This window comes from Sesamum indicum, linkage group LG1 (assembly GCF_026168435.1).
Source record: "Sesamum indicum cultivar Baizhima isolate 11 linkage group LG1, ASM2616843v1, whole genome shotgun sequence".
Taxonomy (NCBI): Eukaryota; Viridiplantae; Streptophyta; class Magnoliopsida; order Lamiales; family Pedaliaceae; genus Sesamum; species Sesamum indicum.
Window position 1 is genome coordinate 16,127,511 of NC_142657.1, and position 23,125 is coordinate 16,150,635.

The window sequence follows — 23,125 nt, forward strand, 5'->3', positions numbered from 1 at the left end:
TTTTCAGTTAAATGTTACCACAAAATCCACGACAAGGTGGAGTATGAGAGGCTCTAACTGTAAATGAAATATGTTAATGTTCTCACATACCACACACAATGAAAATGTCACAAGTTGGGTGGGTAAGGGAAGGGAGATGAAGGAAGGAAGATTGCAATATTGTTGTTGGTAACAAGAAGGGGGGCTGCTTTTCCATTTGTAGAATGGAGTTATTCCACGTGTTTTCAACAATATCAATATCCAAAAACCAAAGTCTAGTCTGTGTATCTCCCCACCAAGAAGAACAAATCATAGCCCTATATATATATTTTGAACTGCATAGAAAGAGATATATGTTCCCCTCCTGCACTTTGCTAAATGGGTAGGACCCTCCATTTGATCTGTACCACTTTCTTTGTGTTGGAGGAATCTGGACCCTCTTTGCTAAAATGCTCAACCTTCACTTTTCTCTACCTCTGTGTGTATGTGTGTGTGTTTGTATCAACCAAAAGTTGTTTGCTTTCATTCCCTTTTTCATGATTTATTTCTTTGGTTTACTGATTGCCACTCCAATTCCATCACTCACTGTCCTTTAAAGATGTGAAAAAGTGTTGCATGTATGCACATTATTTTCTTATATATTTATAATAATATATATATATATTTTTTTACTTACTAATATTTTGTTATTGATGGGATTTATCCATAAATAACTGTTGAGAGGACATATTTGTCCCATGGAACTAGAAAAATGATTAAATAGGACCGAGAAGTCGAGATGGTACCATAATTTCAACATAATTTTGTAGAAAAAATTGAAAAAAAAGGTGTTATTTTAATTATATATATATATATATATTTTGCAAGAATCATAATTACATATAGATGAAGTATTTGTTTTTATCAATATAGAAGAGAGAAAAAACATATATTACAAGCCAAAATAATTGACAACTTCTTAAAAACATGTGTACGAATTCTTACAAATTTGAGGGTTATGATGAAAGTAGTCAAAAGTCCAACACTTGAAATAAAAAAAGAATGTATTAGTATTGCTATAGCCATTAGCCACATGTAGATAAGAACAACATCCATCTTTTTCTCTAAGTGATGATTCCTTTAAAAGAAGTGTGAATTCACTCATGATTGATCATACAATGCATCTATCACATAGCTTCTCTTCCAATGAAATTATATATATATATATATTAATTATTCATATTGCACACATATAAAATTTGATTTCATTTTCTCACAAAATTACAATAAATGGTCACATATTAGTTATTTATATTGCACGTCTATAAAGTATTACAAAATTTAAAATACATTTTTTTTATAAAAAATAAATCCACGGTTCCAAGTACTTAAATATATTATTAGGTTAAATTTCAATCTCCAACGAATTATTTATTTAATCTTAGACATGATTGTTGTTTAAGAAAGTCAAAACCATGCTTAATTTTGACAATGACTGCACATCTTTTAGCATAGAAAGTGGTGTTAGATAATTAATCATCTTCTTTTATTTTATTTTGTTTTAAGTGAAATAGCTTCTAGATTGTAAGTAGAGTTTTGAAGAAATCAGAAATCTCTAATTAATCATTCATTTCTGACTGTAATAATTTAGTCCCCCAGGAATTTTGTGACTATGTGATTGTTCGATAACGAGCAAGGAATTATCATTTTTTTGCTAAATAAGATATATTGAACTCATAATTCAATAGATACTTGTCGTGAATGTTAACTAAGGATCGTAAGTACTAAATAAAGAAAAAGTACGTTCATAAATTGCTCCCAGTTGTTCAATTATTTGATAATCAGAGCTATTCTTCAACAAATGATCACTATGAGTCAGACTCAATAGAATTTGGTCAATCTTTTTTTCTATTGTTAAGGTGGACTGAACATCTAGGGGTAAAATACTGTTTTAGTGTGAGTTGCTAGAGGGGTACCAAATCGAGGCAAATTTTGAATACTATATATGACCTCAAAATAACAGAGTCGAGGTCCGCCAGTGAGACGATAGGGGATAAGCTTCATCATTGAGAGGAAAACAGTTCGGATCACCAACTAAGACCCCTAAACGATTGCTCAGTGATAAAGGAGGTAGGGGTGAAAGATAACCAGTAAATTTGCCTGGAAACAACCACTCTTGAAAGAGTGCGTAATAGCTCATTGATCAAGCGCTTTTGTGCTGAAGATGAACGAATCTTTACCCATTTCTTTTTCTTTAATTTATTTTTATCTCTAATGTGGCCTTTTTTCCTTTTTTTATTATTAAATTTAGGAATTCTCTTATTAAGACTCTATGAATTAATTAAAACCTCATTTTCATACTATAACCACGATGATTCAATAAAAAATCATAAGCTAAGCTAATGTTAGGATTTTAATACGTATAATAGATTTAAACATGAACAAAAATAAAGAGAAAGAAACAAAAGATGTTTATCTACATATATATGATAATATTTAGTTTGAGAACATTAATAATCAATTACGCAACTATGTAATTTAATTAGATAATATTTTAAAATAGAAGTATATTATGAATTAATTTCTCCCGAATTATTCTCTTATGAAGTATTGGTTTCGACAAGTTACAAATAATTAATTACAATGTATTATGATTGTCGATGGTCGATAATAATAAACAAAACACGTGTGGTCGGACCACTTTATTATCAAAAGTATTAAATTTAGTACACTTGATTATAACTCATGTACTTATATAATTAAAAAAATAATTAACCCCACCTAACCCAAAAAATTAATGATAATAATAATACCATCTCCTTTTATAATTAATTAGCTACTCTAATTTATCATTATTAGAAAGAATTAGTCTTGATGATTTAACAGGCTGACTTCATCATGCATTATTTATTTATCAAGGGTTTGTTTATGTTTTTATTTTCAATCAATTTTTGAAATCATTTCTAAAGTAAAAATATTTTTATTTATATGTATTTTCATTAAAAATATATTTTCGACACAGCAGTCTTATATAAAATACAAACTTATTAACTAATTTAAATATATTTTCATTTTCACATGAAAATCTATGCAACATTAAAGACACATATTTTTCCATTTAAAACCGAATACGAAAGCTAAACAAAAATATATCCGTTCCTCTTTAAGGGAAGCAATAAAATATAATAAATAAGTTGGGGAAAAAATCCTGAAATGAACATATAATTGGATTTTATTCATTTGAATTGTAAAATTATGGATATAATTAAATCACGTGAATATAGTTATTAATTTATCTTTATGGAAATTATTTTTCTTTTATATTTAAAAGATTACTTTTACAGTAATTTTTTCTCCCAATTTACATGAAATGTAATAGTCCATTTTTATATTTTCAAGAAAATTATGCCCCCACAGAGAAAATTTTCTACCCATTGATCCCACCTACCTACCAACGAATAAGCCATGTCTTATGAATCTATTGCAACTATGTTTTCACGGTCTTTTTAAATTAAATACCATTCTATTTCTATTTGTGTAGTCTTAATTAATGGTGAAATACACAAAATATATTCCTTTACCTATATAAAAAATACTTTATTACAAATTATATTTAATTAATTAATTAATTTTTCTCAAAAAAAAAATTGAATAACATAGGAAGTTCATTTTTTTTTCTTATTTTGTGTTTTTTGGGAGAAAAGCATGCATAAAAAGGAGCAAGTTCCCTACACTCCCACCAATTATGACTTAAAAGTTAGTTCAATGAACATTTTCTTGCAAAAGTAGAATGTGTTGGTACTTTTATTTATTACAAAAAGCTTTTCTTGAATGTCAATCTGTTTATGCCCTTTGTTGGCACACTTTCTTTCCTCCTACTCCCCTTCATTTGATTTTAATATATACTACTTTGATGACTTCAAGATTTAAGGATATGTCTAGCTCGGTTGATGGGAATATTTTACTAAGAAAATATTATTTTTGGTAATTTATATTATTATACGAGAGATCGAGTTTATTTGTCCTGATGGGATTCATGGGAGTTGCACATCATATTCTTATAAATTTAATTGGCTTTCAAACTCATTCTCATTGAATTATAGAGATTTTTAATTAAAAATCACGAGTTTTTATATATGTGATGTTATTTCTTTTTCTGATATTATTTAGCGATAGTGTGCTTAGCCCGATGAGCATTTCTCATAGGGGAAGCCTTTTGTAGTATGTAGGGATATTTTTCAGTGTCAAGAAGATTTAATTCATGGCGAAAAAGAAAATTGAAAAATTATATGACTATAAATCCGAATTCTATTGTGATGTTTTATTTATTTTTTTAATAGTAGTTGTTGATATTGGTACATATTGTTGCAGTTGTTGGTTGATATGAAAAAATTACACACAAAAGGTCCTAAAAGCTATAATGTTCACAAAATATGCCAGCATTAGTGGCACAAATCAAACCAACTTGATCCATGTTTGACGTTGACCCAGAAGGAGAACAATCGAGAGTGAGACATCTATGCCATCCTGATAGTGTCGTATCTTGTGCAAATGGAAGAACTTATAAATAATCAATTCAAAAATCAAACAAGAGTTGGATGCTCTATTCAATGACCTATTCTTGAATGGTCTTATCATTGTATCTAGTGAATGCTCGATTTGGCACGACCTATGCTTTGATATAGTGATCTTAGGTCGATTTCTATGATCTTATGGGGACCATTAAATCTCGTCGATCTGAATCAAAATTAATAATTTGTAATAACTTAAATTACTGATAATTGAGAATGAGGTATAAAATCAATTTTCAAAAAGAAAAAGAAACTATTACCAATGAATTAGTCATAGTTATTAGATACATCACATGTATAGTTAGATTTCCAGTTTTTAGACATTCGCTCAACTTTTGTTTTGAATAATGTTTCTACATTTATAAATTTAAAAGAAGTTGCTTCTGCTTTAGCTTTATCCCAACAAAATTTTTTTAATTCATTTTGGTGGGCTTAGGCCCAACATCTATTGGGCTAAACTTTTTTCCATTTTGAGTCAGTTAAGGCTTGAACTTCTTCAAGCCCACATCATGTAAGCCCATTTTTGTAATTTCCTCTATTTTTCAGGAAAATTTTCAATTTGTCTACAAACTTCAGATGAAATTAGAAAACAAAGTTGAAAAGATGGAGAGTTTTTCTTTTTATATTTCTTTATTTATTTATTAAAGACGAGCCCATTTTAAATTATACATGCATATCTAGTGTGTTTGATCATTTTGTTTTAAATTTATATTATGATAGAAATATTATATTTAATATTTTTTTTACAAGTATGAAGTATTAGTATTTTTAATTCCACACACTCATTGAGCGTGATCTACTACTAATAAAATAGAAAAGGGTAAATTAACAACGAGCTCTTCTGAAATTTGATATAATTACAAATACTATTTTGTTATTTAAAAAATTACGAATACCTTTCTGATTTAACAGTTGTCCAATAACTAGCCAAATTATTAGCCATTCTAATAGATTTCTGTCTATTTTTTCATAATAAAATTATGAAATTCACTTTGTAAATTATAAATTATAATTTTTAGCTATGTTTAAATTTTTTTTGAATTCTTTTATGGGCTAAGTAGAGCATTTGTTGTACGTTTTTTAATTTTTTTTCATTCATATTGTTTGAACTATTTTATATTTTTTTTAAAAAATTATAGATAAAATTGATAATTTAAAATTTTATCTAAAAATTATATATTTTCATCAAATTTTAAAAAATAATATTTTTTATAAAATAACAAAAAATTATTTATAATTACCATAAGTTTATTAAAAACTCAATGTAAGGTACCCAAATGAAAATGGAAGAAGTAAGAACAAAAAGAACTTTAAAACCGCACCGAAGAGATGTCCCCACAAGAGAAAAATGAGAGGCAGCTGGTGGCCAAGAAGATGAAGCTAACACCTCCAAACAAGCCACAAATCTCTTCCCACCTCTAGTACTCGATTACACGTCAATTCATAGGATAACACTCCGAAATCAAGAACTGAAAACCTGAGAGGAACATACTTTCGAGAAGGGTGTAATTTATTACTTTGTCTCAGTCTTTGTCAAAACCCGTTTCAAGATTTTGGTTGGAGGCTATTGCTTTCGATGGGTTGTTCTGATATAGCTTAGTTTGAATCAAAGTCTGCGGCTTTCTGTGTTGGATGCTCCAGAGGAACAGTTCTTGGAGTTTCTTGAACTGAAAATGAGGGATTAGCAAAATATAAAGGCTTGTCTGGATTAACGTGCATAAATTAACAATGTTGCCAGTTTCTTCAGCCTCCACCAGCTGCTCCTGCCATACACAGGTCAAGATACTTATTGGTTTCCTGAAAATGGATATCTTCAGTTTTATGGGTTTTTTTGTTTTAGATAGTTGGTAAAGTATGTTGCATTTTGTTAATTGTTTTTGTTTCCTTTCTAATCTTCATGTGATCTTTATTGGGAATGCTTCAGTATGATTATGGGCTCAATACTATTGCTATTTTGATGTTCTTTGTTACCAATGGAAAGTTTATTTTGTAACATTTTGTCATGTTGATTTGAATTTATGAGTAATGGTTTACTGTGGGATTCGTGAAGGCTTACTCAGGGTTTCGGCTGTATGTTTAATTTTTGCAGATTCCTGTCCGTGGAGGTTTGAAATCCCTTTCCTCATACTGGAAGGCGTGTGATATAAACTGCAACAATGTCGCCAAAGCAGTTAGGAATTTCGCAAATTCCTACGAGAGACGACCTTCTACATGTTTTTACTCTAACTATGTTGGGAGAGGTGAACAATGCAGCTCCGTGGACATGATCAATCAGTCGTATCAAACCGGATTAGGCAACATAAAACCTTTGAACCATAACAGTTTTCAGGTCGAGGTCATTGATGAATCGCGCCGTTTAGGACCAAACAGTTTGATATTTGTAGATAGCTCGAGCAACTCTGCTGGAGATAATCAGCTACCGGATTTTATCAGCAAAACCATTGGCAATAGTGATCTGCAACCAAACTATGCTGATACCGACTTCAGTGCATCTCCCAATGGTGTACCAGTTGATTTCCCCCCTCCAATATCTGATTCATTAAACATTGATGTAAATTCATTATCTGCCGAGAAAACAAATTTTTCTGATATTGTTGCTGAAATGAATGACTCAGTTGCTGATGTGATAAACGGAGGAGACAATGTTTTGAACAAATCATTTGATACCATCACCTCGTCGCTGAACGCAGCTCTTACAAATGTTAACGAAGCAGTTGATAATGTCATCAATGATATATTTTCGTTTATAAATAAATCTGGAGAATCAGCTAGTAATAAGCTGACAGATTTCTCTAGCGAGTTGAAGGAAGGATCAGGTAGAGCAGGGTTTGTCGCACTTGATGTGTTGAGGCAAGCAATTATGTTAGTTGAGGATTCTCTATTAGAGGGAGCCAAAAATCTTGGATATGCTTATGGTTCTGCTAAGGAATTTCTCCCTCAAGAATTCCAAGATGCACTTAGTTTATCGGAAGCAAGTGTTTTAAAAGTATTGGTACCTGTTGGGACTGCTTTTCAACAGGTATATTTGTCATTTTTTCTCTTGTTATTTTACAAAATATGATATTGGTGATCCTATATTCTGTTATTTTTAATTTTCAATATGATAGATTAATCTATCTGGTGTGCTTTTAAAATTCTGAGAGAGAATTTTTACTTAGAATACTCCCACATTTTGATGTAAAGGTTTCCATTGCTGTGGAGGGATTCGAAGAAAGTCTTGGCTTGGATCCTAATGATCCACTTATTCCTTTCGTTCTTTTCCTCGGAGTGTCAGCCACTTTGTGGTATAAACTTCTTGTTTTCTTGTCTTTGTTCATTTTTCCTCTTGGTTTAAATTGCCATCGGAAAACTGAAAATGATTTTTGTTTTTTTGCCCTTTTAGATGGAAATTAATTTTTTCATCAGATTTTTGTAGGGGATCGTATAGAGTGTTAAGATACGGTGGATATGCTGGAGATTTATCTCCCCAGTCAACTTGGGAGCTCTTACGAGGAAATGAGAATGTTGTACTTATTGACATTCGGCCCGAGGCAAGAGACTGTAAATTTTTCTAGCCTTTCCTTTGGTGGATGGTTACTAAGATGGAATCCCAATACTCCCTTTTATATCTTCTTAGTTGATAATTTTTGTAAATCTTTTACATTATATTTCAGTTCATTCTACTAATTTATGTTAATACAGCTCAATTCTTCAGTAACATAAAGGTTACTGAGGTGGATTTTCTAACTTGCTTATGTTGAAAGTTACAGAGATAAATACTGGTACTCAGTTTAAACATTATATTCTGTCACTGACATAATTTTTGTTGACTATTTTTGGTTGCATCATTATGGATGTGAAGGATCTCAGGGATAGAGATGGCATACCTGATCTTCGAAGGGGGGCTCGGTTTCGATATGCCAGTGTAGCATTACCTGAGGTTGTCAATCTTTTGACTAAAAGGCAGTTTGTAGTCGTAACCTTACCTGTGAAAATTTGTGATATGTGGAAAAGGAGACTGACTGATAAAAGTAAATGGTAAAATTATCTTACCTGCGAGTTCTTTTGTGGTACATGAATTTTGCAGGTTAATGGCTCTGTGAAAAAGCTGCTGAAGGGAGGAAGAGAAATTGAGGACTCGTTGCTTGCTGCTGTTATTCGAAACCTTAAAATTGTTCAAGTATGAAACATATTGTGAAATATATCTCCTATGTTTTCCTTTTGACTTTGCATGGTTGAAGAGTTGTCTTCCCCCTTTCGCACAGGGGTGGGGGGAGGTGGGGGGGTTTCAGGTGGTGTTAAATATGGGAGGGGATTGTACCTTATAAGGCCTTCCAGTCTCCAGACCTCATAACCTAACATATTTCGCTAAATCCTCTTTCTTTACGTTTCCACTGCTATATCCAAAGTAACTACTGATTTTGTCTTCGCTCCTCTCTTCCCGAGGAGATCACCGAAAAATGCATTCCTGACAAAAACTCATCCCATTTGAATACTTGGTTTTCATTATTATTGAATCTAATGTGAGAAAGAGAAATTACCACGGAAAAGTTATTCAGGCTAGTCTTTGAAGTATATCATGACAAACACAGTATGAGTTGTAAAGATGTTACATGTTAAATGTTTCTGATAATATTAAATTTTGGATTATGAGAAGTGATGCCTTGAATCAATTTCATTTCTATAGGACAGGTCCAAGGTTTTAGTTATGGATGCTGATGGAACTCGTTCCAAGGGTGTCGCAAGATCACTGAGGAAGCTTGGAACCAAGGCAAGTATGACTGAGACAAACTAGTACATCCATATTTATGCCAATAGCAACTCTTATAACAGTAAAGGGAATGAAGCATGTTAATCTCCATCTTTCCAGAGTTACTATCTTATTTTGTTTAACCTTTTAACCTGTACACGCGCAATTTATAAAAAAAGCTAGCGAATAGTAGATTCTTCTGGAACACTGATTTATTTAATAAAATGAGGAAAAAAATGGCCTACTATATATCCAGTTGGGGGATGGGGGGATAGGGATTGGGGTGGATGGTTATATTCTGAAGCTATGGCTATATTTCCAGGCGCGAGGTTATATTTTTGTGTAGTTTTAGGTGTTCAATCGCCAGCATAAATACTGAGAAAGTTCATCCCTAATTGCCAATAGATGTGGACAGCAGAAAGTATTATGGAGCTTCTCCTGTTTGAAAATTACATCTATGAAGTATAGATAGATTTTTCAACATGTATTCCCTTCACGAAATATGAGGAAATACCGAGCATTTAGGAATACAATTGACATTGGAACCTCTTTTACTGTTTTTTGGTAATTTTTTTGATTTTCTGTAATAGAGGCCATATCAAGTCCAAGGTGGCTTTCGCTCTTGGGTGAAAGAAGGTTTCCGTGTTAAAGAGCTCAAACCTGAGACAACACTTACAATTCTCAACGAGGTAAGCTTTTGTTTTACTGTATTCTTGTGCTGCAAAGTTTCTTTAGAATAGAAATTCCCATATAGTCCTTCTTAAATTATATGGCACCAATCTAGGGGTTGAAGCTTTTGCATGATCAATGGATTGGTAATGGGTTTCTTTTAAATAATATGGAGCATTCTACCACCTGAAAAACTGTGGGTCACTGCTTTGAGAATGCTGTTTCGATTTGAATAAGCGCTTCACAAGATGCATTGGATACTACAGAAAGTTAAGAGTGGCCGCAGGAATTAGCCATTTCATTGTCTCTCCAATTGTTTAGCTGAATTATTGCTAGTCAGGGCGTGGGAGAAAGTGACTTATTAACTGTATCAAGCATTTGCAATGGAAATTCTCAGATAAATTTAGAAAACAAGCTCCTGCTCAGAGTGATTTATCCCTATACTTGTCACAACTTGGCTATAAGCTGAGAAGGTTAAAACTCTGCGTCACTGATGTATTCTCTTTTGCACCTCACCTAATATTTTCAGATAACAGGATTAAAAATAGTTTTCATGTTTTCCATGTGAAACGATTTCTAATATCTGCTGGCACTAGTTATTACGTATTTATCTACATTTTTTAGAATTTTTCTCAACATACTAACGGAAGCTGGGATTCATAGGAAGCTGAAGCGATCTTGGAGGAAATTAAGCCAACCCCACAGAAACTTATTGGGTATGGGGTGGTAAGGCTCTGTTCTCATATATTATTTGTGTTTGAATATAACTCCTTTCATGTTTTTTTTTCCCCTTGTTCTCATATATCGCAGTTGTTTCTGCATAGAAGGTTGAAGAACCATGGGTCCCTCATCTTCATTATGTTTCACATCAATACATGACTCTCCAATTCTACCCAAGTATCATGCCAAAACAAACCAATTTCAATCTTTAATGAGGAATTAAGTATTTGTAAAATTTGCTGCTACATTTTGGAATGTTGACTGCATCCTTGAGAAAGCAAGAAGCTTTCAGGTTAACCTCATCAAGCCTGCTTGTGTCATAGTGCCATTTATCATATTGAATAAGGAGTTGTGGGAATTTCAAAGCTTAAATATTTGTTTGCTCGTCAACTTATTAACATTATTCTCCATGGACAGGGTATTGCTGCAGCAGCTTACTCATTACTAGGTAATATGCTTGCATGTCTCTTATCTTTGAGAATGAGAAGCTTTTGTTGTTGACGATAACTCTACTGAAGTAACCATATGAAGTTGTTCAAAACAGGAACTAAAATAACTGAAGGAGATAGGATTTGCAAATGGTTACGCTATGCACAAAGAGTTACATGTTTGATAATGAATACATTAATTACTAAAGTCTGGTAAAAGATAGTTTCAGTTAGTGAATGTGCGGTGATACCATCACCAGATATGATGGTTCTTTTAGCTCAAGGGCCAAGATGCAGATGAATTCTGGACAGGAAGTAAGATACGCGACCCATGAATCCATTGGCAGACTCCAACTTAATGTTTTGTTTACTTTCATGCCTCTGAGCTACTTATTCATATCTGGTGTTTGATAAAGCGCTTGCGACAAGTTTTGAAATAAAAAAAGTTCATTGCTGAAGGGGGGCCTACATTGGCATCCAACATTGATGGTTTTTGGATTCTTTAGACATAAAAAGTCGAATTATTTTTTCAGTGAGAACTCTGGTTATGCAACAATGAAGGTCCTTGTCTAGATTTTTCCTCTACTAACTCAATTAAGTATATCTTTCTACAGAGTGGGAAAAGACACTGCAATTCATTGGCGTTGTTGGTATTGGCCTGGTAATTACAATGGATCTCTTCTTCAGTTAGATGTCTATAAAGTCTTGTATCTCTGCTTTACTATCCTCCTCTGACATTGAACAATAACCAGACTATATACCAGCGAGTTGCTACTTACCAGGACTCCGAAGATCTTAAGCAAGATGTGAGGTATCAGATTTTACTTCATTAAACATTTTTTCAGCCAGCTCTCATATGCATGTTTCTGTGGGCTTTGTGTCTAGATGTGGCCAGCCTATTTCATATCTTGTTTGATTGAGCGACGTTCTGAAACCAAATATAATCACTGAGATCATAACAGTAACAGAAAAGTTCAAATATAACGGCTGAGATAGCAATAGAGAAAAAATGGATTTTTTTTCCTCTTATATGGCAACAGAAATCAAAATTTCCTTTTATATGGTCAACCCTGGCTGCAGAGTCATTCACTTTCACTCTTTCCTTCTGTACAGTTCACACATTTGCTTTACTGTGGTAACTCTTCTATGTGCAGTATTCTCAGTTCTTGGTATGAAATGACACAAACGATTTGTTCTCTCTCTTAGGCTACTGCTAGCTCCAGTTAGACTGGGAGGTCAGGCTGTTTCATGGGCTGCTGGGAAATTAGAAACGAGCCGGAATGGACTACCCACATCGCCTTCTTCATCAGACGTCCAAAGCCGGGTGCTGCAAGCAGCTGCGAAGCTCGAATCTCAACCTCCTGAGGGTGAAGAAACAGAAAATTTGCCTCAAATGGTAGCTTCAGGCAATGAGGATGTAAATGATGTATCCGAAGCGTAGAATTTCATTTAAGTTTCATTGTTGTCCTGTTTCTCCTTATCGAAGTTTGCTCGCACATCTGCCAGCTAAACCCCGTGATGCTTGGGGGCCTGATGATTCTTTCTTGCCAGGGCGAGTTGTTTAATGTTTATCTCATTTTGATGAAAACTTATGTACGTCCATGTCGAAACTGAGAAAATAAGGTGACAATGCTGTTTCTTTTTAATAGATGTTCTCCTATGTATTACGATGGCTTGTAACTTTGATGAAATATGAAGTTGAACTTGCAGCATCAACCATAAATAAATATATCTGAAATTGGGGTAACTGTAAACACAAGAAATTTTGTAACAGGGTCTCTCTCACTGCTCTTGAATCCAAAAAATTAGTGTTCAAATAATTAAAGGTAAATTACAATGAGCTCATCCGATGTTCTCTTTCATTATCTGGAAATAGCAAAAACTCTATGATATTTGATAATATTGTGTAATGGAGTTTGGAAATAGTCAATTTCGTCTTTGTTGTAATGTCTTTTTTAAAAAAACGAAAAGTTGTAAAAAATTGGACGGTGATGGATGAAAAAATTGTAAAAGACTTGTCTACTTAGTTTGAATTTTTTTTTAAAAAAAAATTAAAAAGTAGAATTATAATTTAGAGTGCATAACATTTTGATCATGAAAAATCTAAGAAAGACTAACGAATGAGTTAATTGCTAAACGGCTGTTAAAATTAGGGGATACTAGTAAATTTTTTAAATAACAAAGGAATATTTGTAGCTATATCTAATTAGGAAAATTCGTTGTAGTTTATGCATAATTAAGTTGGAACAATGTTTTTCTATAGCTCCGAGGGTTAAATTTTACATAATTATCTGATTTTATTTCCTAGTTAATGTGAAATGCTTTCAACCCTAATCGTCCACTGTGAAGTTTCTATGTTGTGGGTGATATTATTGTGCTATATTATACTTTAGATAAAACTCAAACCTCAGTTCCATTTTCTGACTTATTTCTTACCACAATCACTTAAAATCATTCCACCACTTCCAATAATACAAATGAAAAAGATTGACGAAACAATCCTGTGTATGTCCACAGATTTTCAAAACAAATCAAAATAAAATATTTATATAAATTGCATTACTAATTTTTGTAGAGTAAAAAAGTATAAATATCCTAATTTATATAAATAAAAAAAGCTGATGAATAAAAAAAATGAATAATGTTGAAGAAATAAAAAAAAATGAGAAACAATAACACTACCAAAAAGTATAGAAAACCATGATAAATGGAGAAATTAAACATAATTAATTAATATAAATTTTTAAAAATGAATGGTAGATAAAAATTAAGTAAAATATCAAAAGAGAACTCTCGCTTAATAATAAAATATAAATATATGACAAAGAAATGATAATTGTATTTAGATAAGTTGACAGTTATTTTGAGCACATAAGTACACAACATGTATATATATGCATACAAATATTATGCACATGTTTATATATGCGTTTAAACTCATATATATATATATATAATTAGTCAAATAAAATGAAATAAAGCTTATATAATTACATAATATCATATCTATCTTATATTAAACATATCTACATAAATATAATATTAATTACAATAAAGACACAAATTGTAATAAAAAAAACAAAGACAAACATCCATATTAACAGATTCTCAAATAAAATAAAAATACCAGCAGGATATTGAAATTTACATTTCCGAATTTTTTATGCAATATTCTCAATATTCAGAAATATATTTCATTTCCTGAATTTGAAATACTGCAACAAAACAAAAGAATATACTAAATTAAATCCTCCAAAAATTATATCATTCGCTACCAAACAAGCTGCTCCTAATAAATGGACTTGGCAATTTAAATCCCCTACCAATTCACACAAAACAAACAAACAAAGAAACAAACATATTGGGCACATAGTTCCTATAATCAATGTAGTTCCTTTACTTTGATAATTAAGATTCAAGAACACTGTAGTCTAAATATCAATTTACCTGCACACCACCAGAAAGAAAGAAAGAAACGAAAAAAAAAACAAAACAATCTTGTGCCATAATCTTGTACTTTTCCCCTGAATCTTTCATCATTCCTATTATTACCAAGAAAAACTACTCGGACATATCGTCCTCTGCTCCACTGTAATTATCAGCATCTGCGTCCTGAACAATTCTACGCAGTCGTCCATCGCTACCGTCCATGCCTCCCCTTCCGCTTCTTCCTCTATTGCTACTCTTTGAGGCCACATAGTCCTGATAAAGCATTTAACAATCAAATATGTGGATATTGAAGGAATCAGTAGAATCAATAGTTGTGATCATTTACATACCCCTTCTTCTCTCAACTCCACGGCAGCTGCAGTGGACCGCCTCCTTACAGTCACTCTTTTTGGCGCAGGGAAATGTTCCACTTCGTCACCTGATTTTCCCTCTCTTGCCCTCTTTTTCCTTAGGATGAGCTTTGTTGGAAGAGGCTGCATAAAGATATGAATCAATACAAGCGTGCAGTCGAACTACAGAATTTACAAAGCTCTATTAAGAAAAGAGACTAACCAAGTACTTCGCTTCAGTTTCGCCGAATGTCATAAGGTATGTCGTTGGATCATCCACATCATCACCGCGGACCTGTTGAGCAATTGACGGAGCATAATATGAGAAACAGCGGCATTTAACAAACTAACAAGTAGTAGTAAGTTGAATACACATACATCCCAATGGTACTCGCGGACCCATGAATACGAAATATCTTCATTCTCATCATACATGTCCTTCTCTAGCTGCCATCATAACCAAGAATAGATGACCAAGATGGTCTTGAGCAAAAAATGATATTTGAATGTAACATTAAATTGAGAAAATTCCACCTCATCAACTGATGGCACCATGTATGCCAAAAACTTATAAGGTTTCTCTGCATCAGAGCTTGAGGACACGTAACTTTTCATGATGGCCTGCAAAGTAAAACGATGAGTTAGAACAGTGGTACGTATTCTGAATAATACGGAAGTATTCTATGAGAATTTAGAAAACCAGCAGTTACTGAGAAACCAGGAAAGTTTGTAGAAGCGAAAGATGAGTGTCTGTACAAGCAGCCCTCATAAAATAGGCCAAAACTTCCCGTTATTACAAGATCAAAATTCTTCATGGTCCAAAAACAATTGAAACAAAGAAACGCAGGAGGAACCATAGCAAACCATTGAATAAAACTAAGGACAAAATGCAGAATCTAACAAGTTTAGATAAGTTTAACATAAGATAATAATTTTGCTAGCCAATTTCATGAATGTCACAGATAATCAGTCAAGACGCCTGGGGGTTGAGAACTTAAGTTCCCAGGTCCCAGTACCGATCCAGCAGCCAGTGCTGCAAATCGAGCAAGTGATATCTCTTTTCAGGACCTGCTTCCGATTGATGAAACAAAAGGTGAACTATTTAAGAATGTGGTCCCAGTGACAAAACGAGATCTCAGGCAGCACATATTGATTAATATTAGGTTGAAACCTATTAGCTTGGTAAGCCTTCATTTATCAGTAAAACTACAATAAACATGAATGCCTATTACTGGCAAGTCTAAATGCAAATCATAGAGCAAAAATTTCGCAAATAACATCAAGTATGTTTGCCAAGTAGCAATTTGGGGCTTGTAAGCTAGTTAAAAATAAATAAGTGGAGCAAGGGAAAACAAACAAATAAGTATTATACATGGAGCAAGGCAAAAAAAACTGCAAAACGATCATGCAGATTGTAGTGTAGTGGATAGTGCCTAAATTTGACGTACTCTGTTTTCATACTCATCACGTTCTGCTGCACTTAATTTTCTGTATATTTCTGAGTCAGCAGTCGGAGCACTGTCAAAATTCGCCACCACGAACTGGTCATCATACCTAAAAAAAAAAAAACAAACCATGAAAAGGTTATGTTTAGCAAATTATGCAGCATGCCTGGAGGCAAATAGTGACTGAACCTGGTATAAAACATGTGCTAGCAGTTATCGGACTCAATTTCCGGTAAGAAACTCAGTGGTGATGCCATGTGGAAAACATATAAATTATTAAAGAACACATTTCTAGAATCAGTTTACCATTCATTGGAAAAAGATAGGGTTAAACTGGTCACATAATAATCTGAAATCTTTTGTTGAGATGTCAAATCTTGACAAGATAATGTCAAGAATGACTACCCTACATAAAGTACACATGAACACAAGTGGAGCACATGGAGCAGAGGAAATTTTGCACATGCATTTCTGTTTTCCCCCACAATGGACACCACCTCCACAAAAGAGAGAGAGAGAGAGGGAGAGAGCAACACAACAACATTAGGAAACAATAAAAAAACAAAAATAAAATCAAAATGACCAGCCAAAAGAAGCCCACTGTCTTCCTCAAGGTGAACTATCATAATCAGTTATTTCAACCAGATAAAACATGTCCTATTACTCTTCCCTACATTTTCACATGGACTTATTACTTCATGAGACAGTCCTGCATGGGCAGAAAATAGCCTAAAAATGTTTCTTGATAGTACAGAAAGATGCAATCAAGAGAGACTGTACCTATCGAAATCAGGTAAGAGGGGAAGAACCCTTTTTGGTTGTAGTTGGGGATTGACTGCATGAACAGGCTTGGACTTGCATGCCTCAAATGAAGCCACAATGTCCTTAATTTTCCTTTCCCTGAGAAAAGAAACAAAACTCAATTCAGATGACATTTCAAAGACCTAAACTGTAAATTCTTCTGTCATGAACAGAAAAAATTAAGATATACATACCTACTGTTGAGATTCTCCAAAAGGTTTCTACCTCGAGACTCTCGCAACTCTTTCGCTTGTTTTTCAGTCAAAGACTACAGGGGAAATCCAGTTAAGCTTCCAGTAGAATTTTCTCTATTCTTTGAGAACAAATAACTAAATGGTACCTGCTTAGTTGAATCCATACTGAGCGGAGATATGTACTGAGTTTTGACAAGCCAAGAAACACCTTTGTCTGTAGGCCTGTCTTTCTTTTTTATGCCATCAGCCTTAATTGGAGTAATAGGATCATCATCGTGCAGCAACTCCTCATCCTCTGGATCAAGGGGTATCCTTTCTCCCTTCGGAGGGCTGAACAAGGAGATTGATAAAATAACTTGCATCTCAAGATAAAGGACAAAATAGAATGAGGGATCAGAGAGTTTACTTGTATACACTCAGATCAAGAAGGTCTAGTGGTATCCCAAGATCTGGTTCCACATAAAGCTGAGGCTTCCAGTTTTTCTCCAATGATGTAATTTGATACTTGCAGTATCTGCAGAAACTCAAATCACGTTCAGAATAGGAAAGAAAGTGTTACTCCAATAGATTTTCTACCTTATCATTTTATGGTATCATATTTTACTGGCATCTGGAGGGTGCATCTAGCACTGATATAGTACAAAAAGAAATAGAACAGCAAGTACTCTGGTCATTTGCTACTTCAGACTTTAATTTTTGTCTCAAAAGGGTGGGGAAGATAAAGGTACTTTCCCAAGGTATACAGTCACTGATTGATATAGTTAGAACTGAACCTTGGTGACACATCAAGCTGCTGTGTAAGAAAGTCAACAATTATCTTCAAATTGAATATTAAACTGAAGTAATTTCAAAATAAGTTACGTCATAAAAATTTCAATTCAATTTCGGGTTAAAATTAAACAAGAAGCTCAGAAAAGTTCGACACAGCATTCCAAAGATTTAAATTAGCTGTCCTGCCAGGACCTTTTTTCAAATTATTTGTAGTTTCTTGTGCTTCAATATGTTCAAAGTTAGATAGTCTCACTCCCCTTATTATTCAATGAAGAAGAAAGATTACGGATAGTATGCAGGGCAAAATCAATATCGATAAAGATGTAGGTGAAAATAGTGGCATAACATTAATCACAACCAGCACTAAGTGTCAGTATTAAAAATGTACTATTACCCGAAATGGCATAAAAGAGAAATAATAAGTTCACCACAAAACAAGGGTTCATACCGATCTGGATCTCTTTTTAGAGTCAAAAGCTTCATCTTTGCAGATGGATCAGGGAGTTCATTTCGGAACCTACAGCAAAAAAACTTACAAGTGAGTGTTCTGCTTAAAATAAAGTGAAAAAAGAAAAGTGCCTTGTACAGATAAATTTTAAGAACAAAATGCTTTTAATAATAAAATAGCTGCAAAAAACGAAGGCAATAGATGATGCAGAGTGGACAAGTTGTCACTCCTTTGAACCAAGGCATCAATTCAAACGCCCTTCTAACAAATCGGACGATAATTTCCCATACCAAATAATTGAAAATTGAAGTATTTAATCAACTCCACACATCAGTATCAATAAAAGATAAAAATCTAGGGCATATCAGATAAATAAACACGAGATCAAAAAATCTTTTTTGCTACCTAGAATTGCACAAGAAAATTGTTTGCCTACTCGGCATGATAAGATTTATAAGAATCAACAACTCGAGGGGCCTTTCTCAAGACTTTTAGGGTCAAGATCTAGCATGTGCCTAAAAGATGGAAAATCAAAAGATTTAAAATAAAAAATACCTCATTCTCCCGAGAAACATAAGGAAAGACTTTGAAATGGGTATGCTGTTAAGCCACAAGGCTCAGGGAGGGGGATAGACGACGGACGTAGCGAAGAACCAGCGATTGAAGATGGGGGGTTGGGCAAATGCAGAGGAGATTTAGGGGAAATCGAGAAAAAGAGGGGGGCACGACTTGTGTAAATGAAAACATTGATATAAGTGTTAGAGAAAATATAATGTGAAAAGGGCAACTGTCGGTTTCCCTAAAACAAAAAAGGTAAAGAAGCAAAATAAGTAAATAAATAAGACGTTCTGACTATTAATTCAACTAAAACCTCATTTCTAAACCCGATGGTGGAAGGTTTAATTTGAATTCAGCCACTGATAAGGGTCAGCTTAATCTACAGATAGCAGAAGCAACATGTTTTAAAAGTTGTCTGTTGTCATTTCCACTCCATGTATACATGCCAAAATGTCAAACCACCAAATTCACACTAATAAGGAATGCAAAGAGCCATAAGATTATTAAAATCAAACATTAACAACATTACTAGCCAAAATAAAGCAAATGGTGCATTAGATGCACTAAAGACATACCACTCTACAATGAAACTCCAAATTCAGACTTAATATACGCATGTATATCACAATTACCGACTACCATGAAAGGTGGTCACTGAAATCAAAGTCATCATTCGACTAACAAGATACAATATACCTAGTTGTCAAATTCAAATTAATTCCGGCTCAATAACATGTAATGTCTACATCTAGAGAACAAAAGATCTGAAGTGGTAATGTTGCCAATCATTTTCATCGAAATCCTGCATTGATTTCTCAGTAGTACAATTAACGACTCAATAATTACCAAATAAATAAGCCAAATTACAATAAATGAATGGCAACACCAAATGAACAGCTCAGATATACTCACTTCAATTTGCAGAGGAATGTTGTCGGCTTCTTCAATCTGTTTTCGACTCTGTCGCCACTTAGTAATGGAGTACTCCTTCTATCACCCATATGTGATCCACTAATGGACCCATGGCCCTTGGCCCCAGAGGCCAACATTTGGGTCTTTTGTAGAACTTTATTTTGAGACTCCCTCAAATGCTGCTTGAGTTTCTCCTCTTGTTTCTGCTTTTCATACTCCCTTTTTTTTCTTATTCTCCTTTCTTCCTCTGTCTCAACCCTACCCAATTGCCCATGCCCACTTGATTTCCTACCACTCAGCGGCAACGGAGGCTTCTGCTCTTTTTTAACTGAAGCCCCAGGATTGGGTTGCCTATTCTCCCTGCTCATACCTGCAGGTGGTCCAGCAGAAGGCAAAGGTGGAGGTGATAAGGGTTGTGATGGTGGGGGTGGTGGAGGAGGTGATGATGGAGGAGGTGGCGGAGGTGGTGGCTGCAAAGGTGGAGGCTGATTGAACTGAGAATACTGAGATGACGGGTAGTACATTGGAGGTGCTGCAGCCTGCTGCGGCGGAGGAGGTGGAGGAGGGTAAGAAGAAGATTCTGGTGGCGGAGGTGGAGGCGGAGGCTGATAGGGAAAGGACTGCTGTTGAGGTGGCGGTGGAAGGGGATTTCTCGCCGGAGGGTTAAAATGCTGCTGTTGCGATGACGAGGATCCATAGCCTGAACCTGGATAATTGGAGCTCGGGTTTGTCTGGGAATAGTTCTGATTGTAATTCGAACCCTCGTTGCCGCTGTAAGGACCCCAATTCTGCGAATACTGATTGCTGCCGCGTGATGGCTGTGGTGGTGCGGGAGGCTGCAAAGGATTTTGATTTGGCGGAGGTGGCGGCGGCGGAGCAAATGTGGACTGCGGCGGCGGATGGAATGGCCTGTATGAAGCCATGAACGGAGTCTTGCGTACAACTCTGCAAGCACAAGGTACAATTATAACTTAAATTCAATTTTATGCTTCAACAGCTAGGGTAAACAAGATTCCACTCCACTTAAACACCAAACAACGAATCTTCAAAAATTATATGCTTAGAGGGGAATTTATATGGACATGCAAGAACAGAAACTTAGGGCTCGAAGAAGGGGGGAATTAAAATTAACAGCGAATCAAAGTTTCTTGTGATTTTCGGACTCAAGAAACAAATTCCTTACACAAATAGAATTAGAATTCAACCATTCAATAAGGGTTTGCAGGAGAATTAAACAAAAGCCCTAAGTAGAAACAGACAAAAAATTGAAATCTGAGTTCTTACTCCAACGGCTTCAAATCAACAAATCTGACTGAGTAAGGGATTCAATTCGAGACAAAGAAGAAGAGATCCAATCTCCCAAATTTCCCAATGGGAAAAACAGGGGCTTGAATTCCAAACCCCAAATTCAAAATCAAATTCAAAGAAACCCTAAAACTTAAAAAATTCCACTCAAGAATTGAACTCTGCCTTTATATGTGATTTTCTCAAACATGCATGTGTATTTGCAGTGTGTATGGTAGAGAGGAACAGTGAAATTTTGCAGGTGCTCAGGTTTATAAGCAGGTTGAGGGTAGGGTGGAGGGGTGGGGGGATGAGGTGGTGATGATTGTGCAATCTCGGACAGTATCTTTTTTGTCAATTTTAGTAAAAATTGACAGTGAATGATCCTTGACCAGGTCGGAAAATACTAGGAATTATTATAGATATTGCAGAACTAGGTTATTTGGGCACTTTTTAACTTTGGAGGAAATGTAAGATGCCTTATAATTGTTGGAAAACAAAATTTTAGGATAGCATTCTTATATATATCATACTATAAACTTTTGGATTTGTGAATAGATATGACTCATATGAGATATTTAGATGGCAAGGTCAAGAAATTGTTGTAGAAATAATATTATTTTGATAAAAATGTATTCAATTTATGTAAATTTTTTATATTTTTTTAGCTTGATTTGTAGTATTGTATGTTGTTTTGTAACGACAGACGAGTGAAAATAAATCATTTCTCAAACTTATTATAAATACTCATCAAGTTATTTATTCAATGCTATGTATCTGAGTATTATTACATACTGTAGTATTATCAACATTCACTTATATGAATGAGGTACGCACAAACCTCCTTCATGTGATTTATCAAATTGTTTGATTGGTGTTTATAATGATGTTCATTCTGTTTGTTTTGCTGTCGACATTTAGTTAATATAGTGTAATTCATTGTGGTTGTTAGTCTAACTTGCATACAGTCTATTATTTGTGATGATAAACTGATTCGGATGAGTTGTTCATTAAATCATTTAATTGATGCCTTCTGATGTTGTTTATCATGGTGTTGTTCAAAGTAGCACTGTCAAGATTAACATATGATAGTGTATTTAAGTTTTGATAAATTCTTTTAGAATTTGATTGTTGTGACAGAAAGGATAAGGCTAACAATGAGCAATTGGAGAAATCAAGACTTACAACAAAAAATATCTAGAATTATTGTACTGCATCGTTCGTGATGAAATAGCATCGTATTATGTGATATTTGTTGATTGTTGTGTTCAAGATATTTCCTGGAATTGGAATTTTCATGTTAGGTCTTGTCTGAGTATATGGATGTAAGCATATTGTAGAGTTGGGTGAATTCTTCTATTTGTTCAGGAAGGTAAGTATTGTATCACAATTTAAACCCAACCTATCGACATTAACCCTAATCTTATAACACAGGTATAATGATGGGTTGTTCACAAACTAGTTGTAGTTCCAATTGCAAGCTCAGCCTAGGGGAATCTGCACTGCAATGGTAAGACTTTATGATATTTATTATAGGTGTCGACAGAAGTTACAAAAGTCAAAGTTGCTAATCTAATAAGTCGGATAACATTATGATTGGCAACGTTATATTAAGGTATGATTAGTGAAACATGGGAATTATATATATTGATAAGGTAATGTATATTCTTGTTATATTTGGACCAATCAATGTATAGAAGAACTCTTAGTTATTGGTTTTACTTTAACCACAATGTACATATGTAATGTGAACAAAAAATTCTAGAGTTTAACAAATTGTGTTCAAGTGCTTGGTTTGCAGTAAGATTTATGTAAATGGGACATGCAAATAAAGATTAACATTTCGATGTCTAAGTCA

The 23,125-nt window shown here is 34.0% G+C and overlaps 2 protein-coding genes across 2 annotated transcripts; one reads left to right on the forward strand and one right to left on the reverse strand.

The window, feature by feature from the left end:
• The first annotated feature begins 5,823 nt into the window (after positions 1–5,823).
• Positions 5,824–12,721, forward strand: LOC105163678 (Rhodanese/Cell cycle control phosphatase superfamily protein). The gene is made up of 13 exons (XM_011082123.3): positions 5,824–6,305; positions 6,619–7,548; positions 7,713–7,813; positions 7,945–8,059; positions 8,371–8,448; positions 8,596–8,688; positions 9,196–9,279; positions 9,849–9,947; positions 10,591–10,653; positions 11,065–11,095; positions 11,690–11,736; positions 11,828–11,886; positions 12,282–12,721. Exons 1-13 carry the CDS (start codon positions 6,258–6,260, stop codon positions 12,514–12,516), a joined length of 1,983 nt encoding a protein of 660 aa, XP_011080425.1. The 5' UTR covers positions 5,824–6,257; the 3' UTR covers positions 12,517–12,721.
• A 1,727-nt stretch (positions 12,722–14,448) lies between these two features.
• Positions 14,449–21,674, reverse strand: ELF7 (hydroxyproline-rich glycoprotein family protein). Its single transcript, XM_088884376.1, has 13 exons — positions 21,268–21,674; positions 19,984–20,928; positions 18,514–18,582; positions 17,701–17,808; positions 17,441–17,624; positions 17,295–17,368; positions 17,080–17,199; positions 16,303–16,408; positions 15,389–15,475; positions 15,233–15,301; positions 15,078–15,149; positions 14,855–14,998; positions 14,449–14,777 (listed from the first exon to the last, which is right to left on the reverse strand). Exons 2-13 carry the CDS (start codon positions 20,904–20,906, stop codon positions 14,637–14,639), a joined length of 2,097 nt encoding a protein of 698 aa, XP_088740502.1. The 5' UTR covers positions 20,907–20,928; positions 21,268–21,674; the 3' UTR covers positions 14,449–14,636.
• Between the last annotated feature and the right edge of the window lie 1,451 nt (positions 21,675–23,125).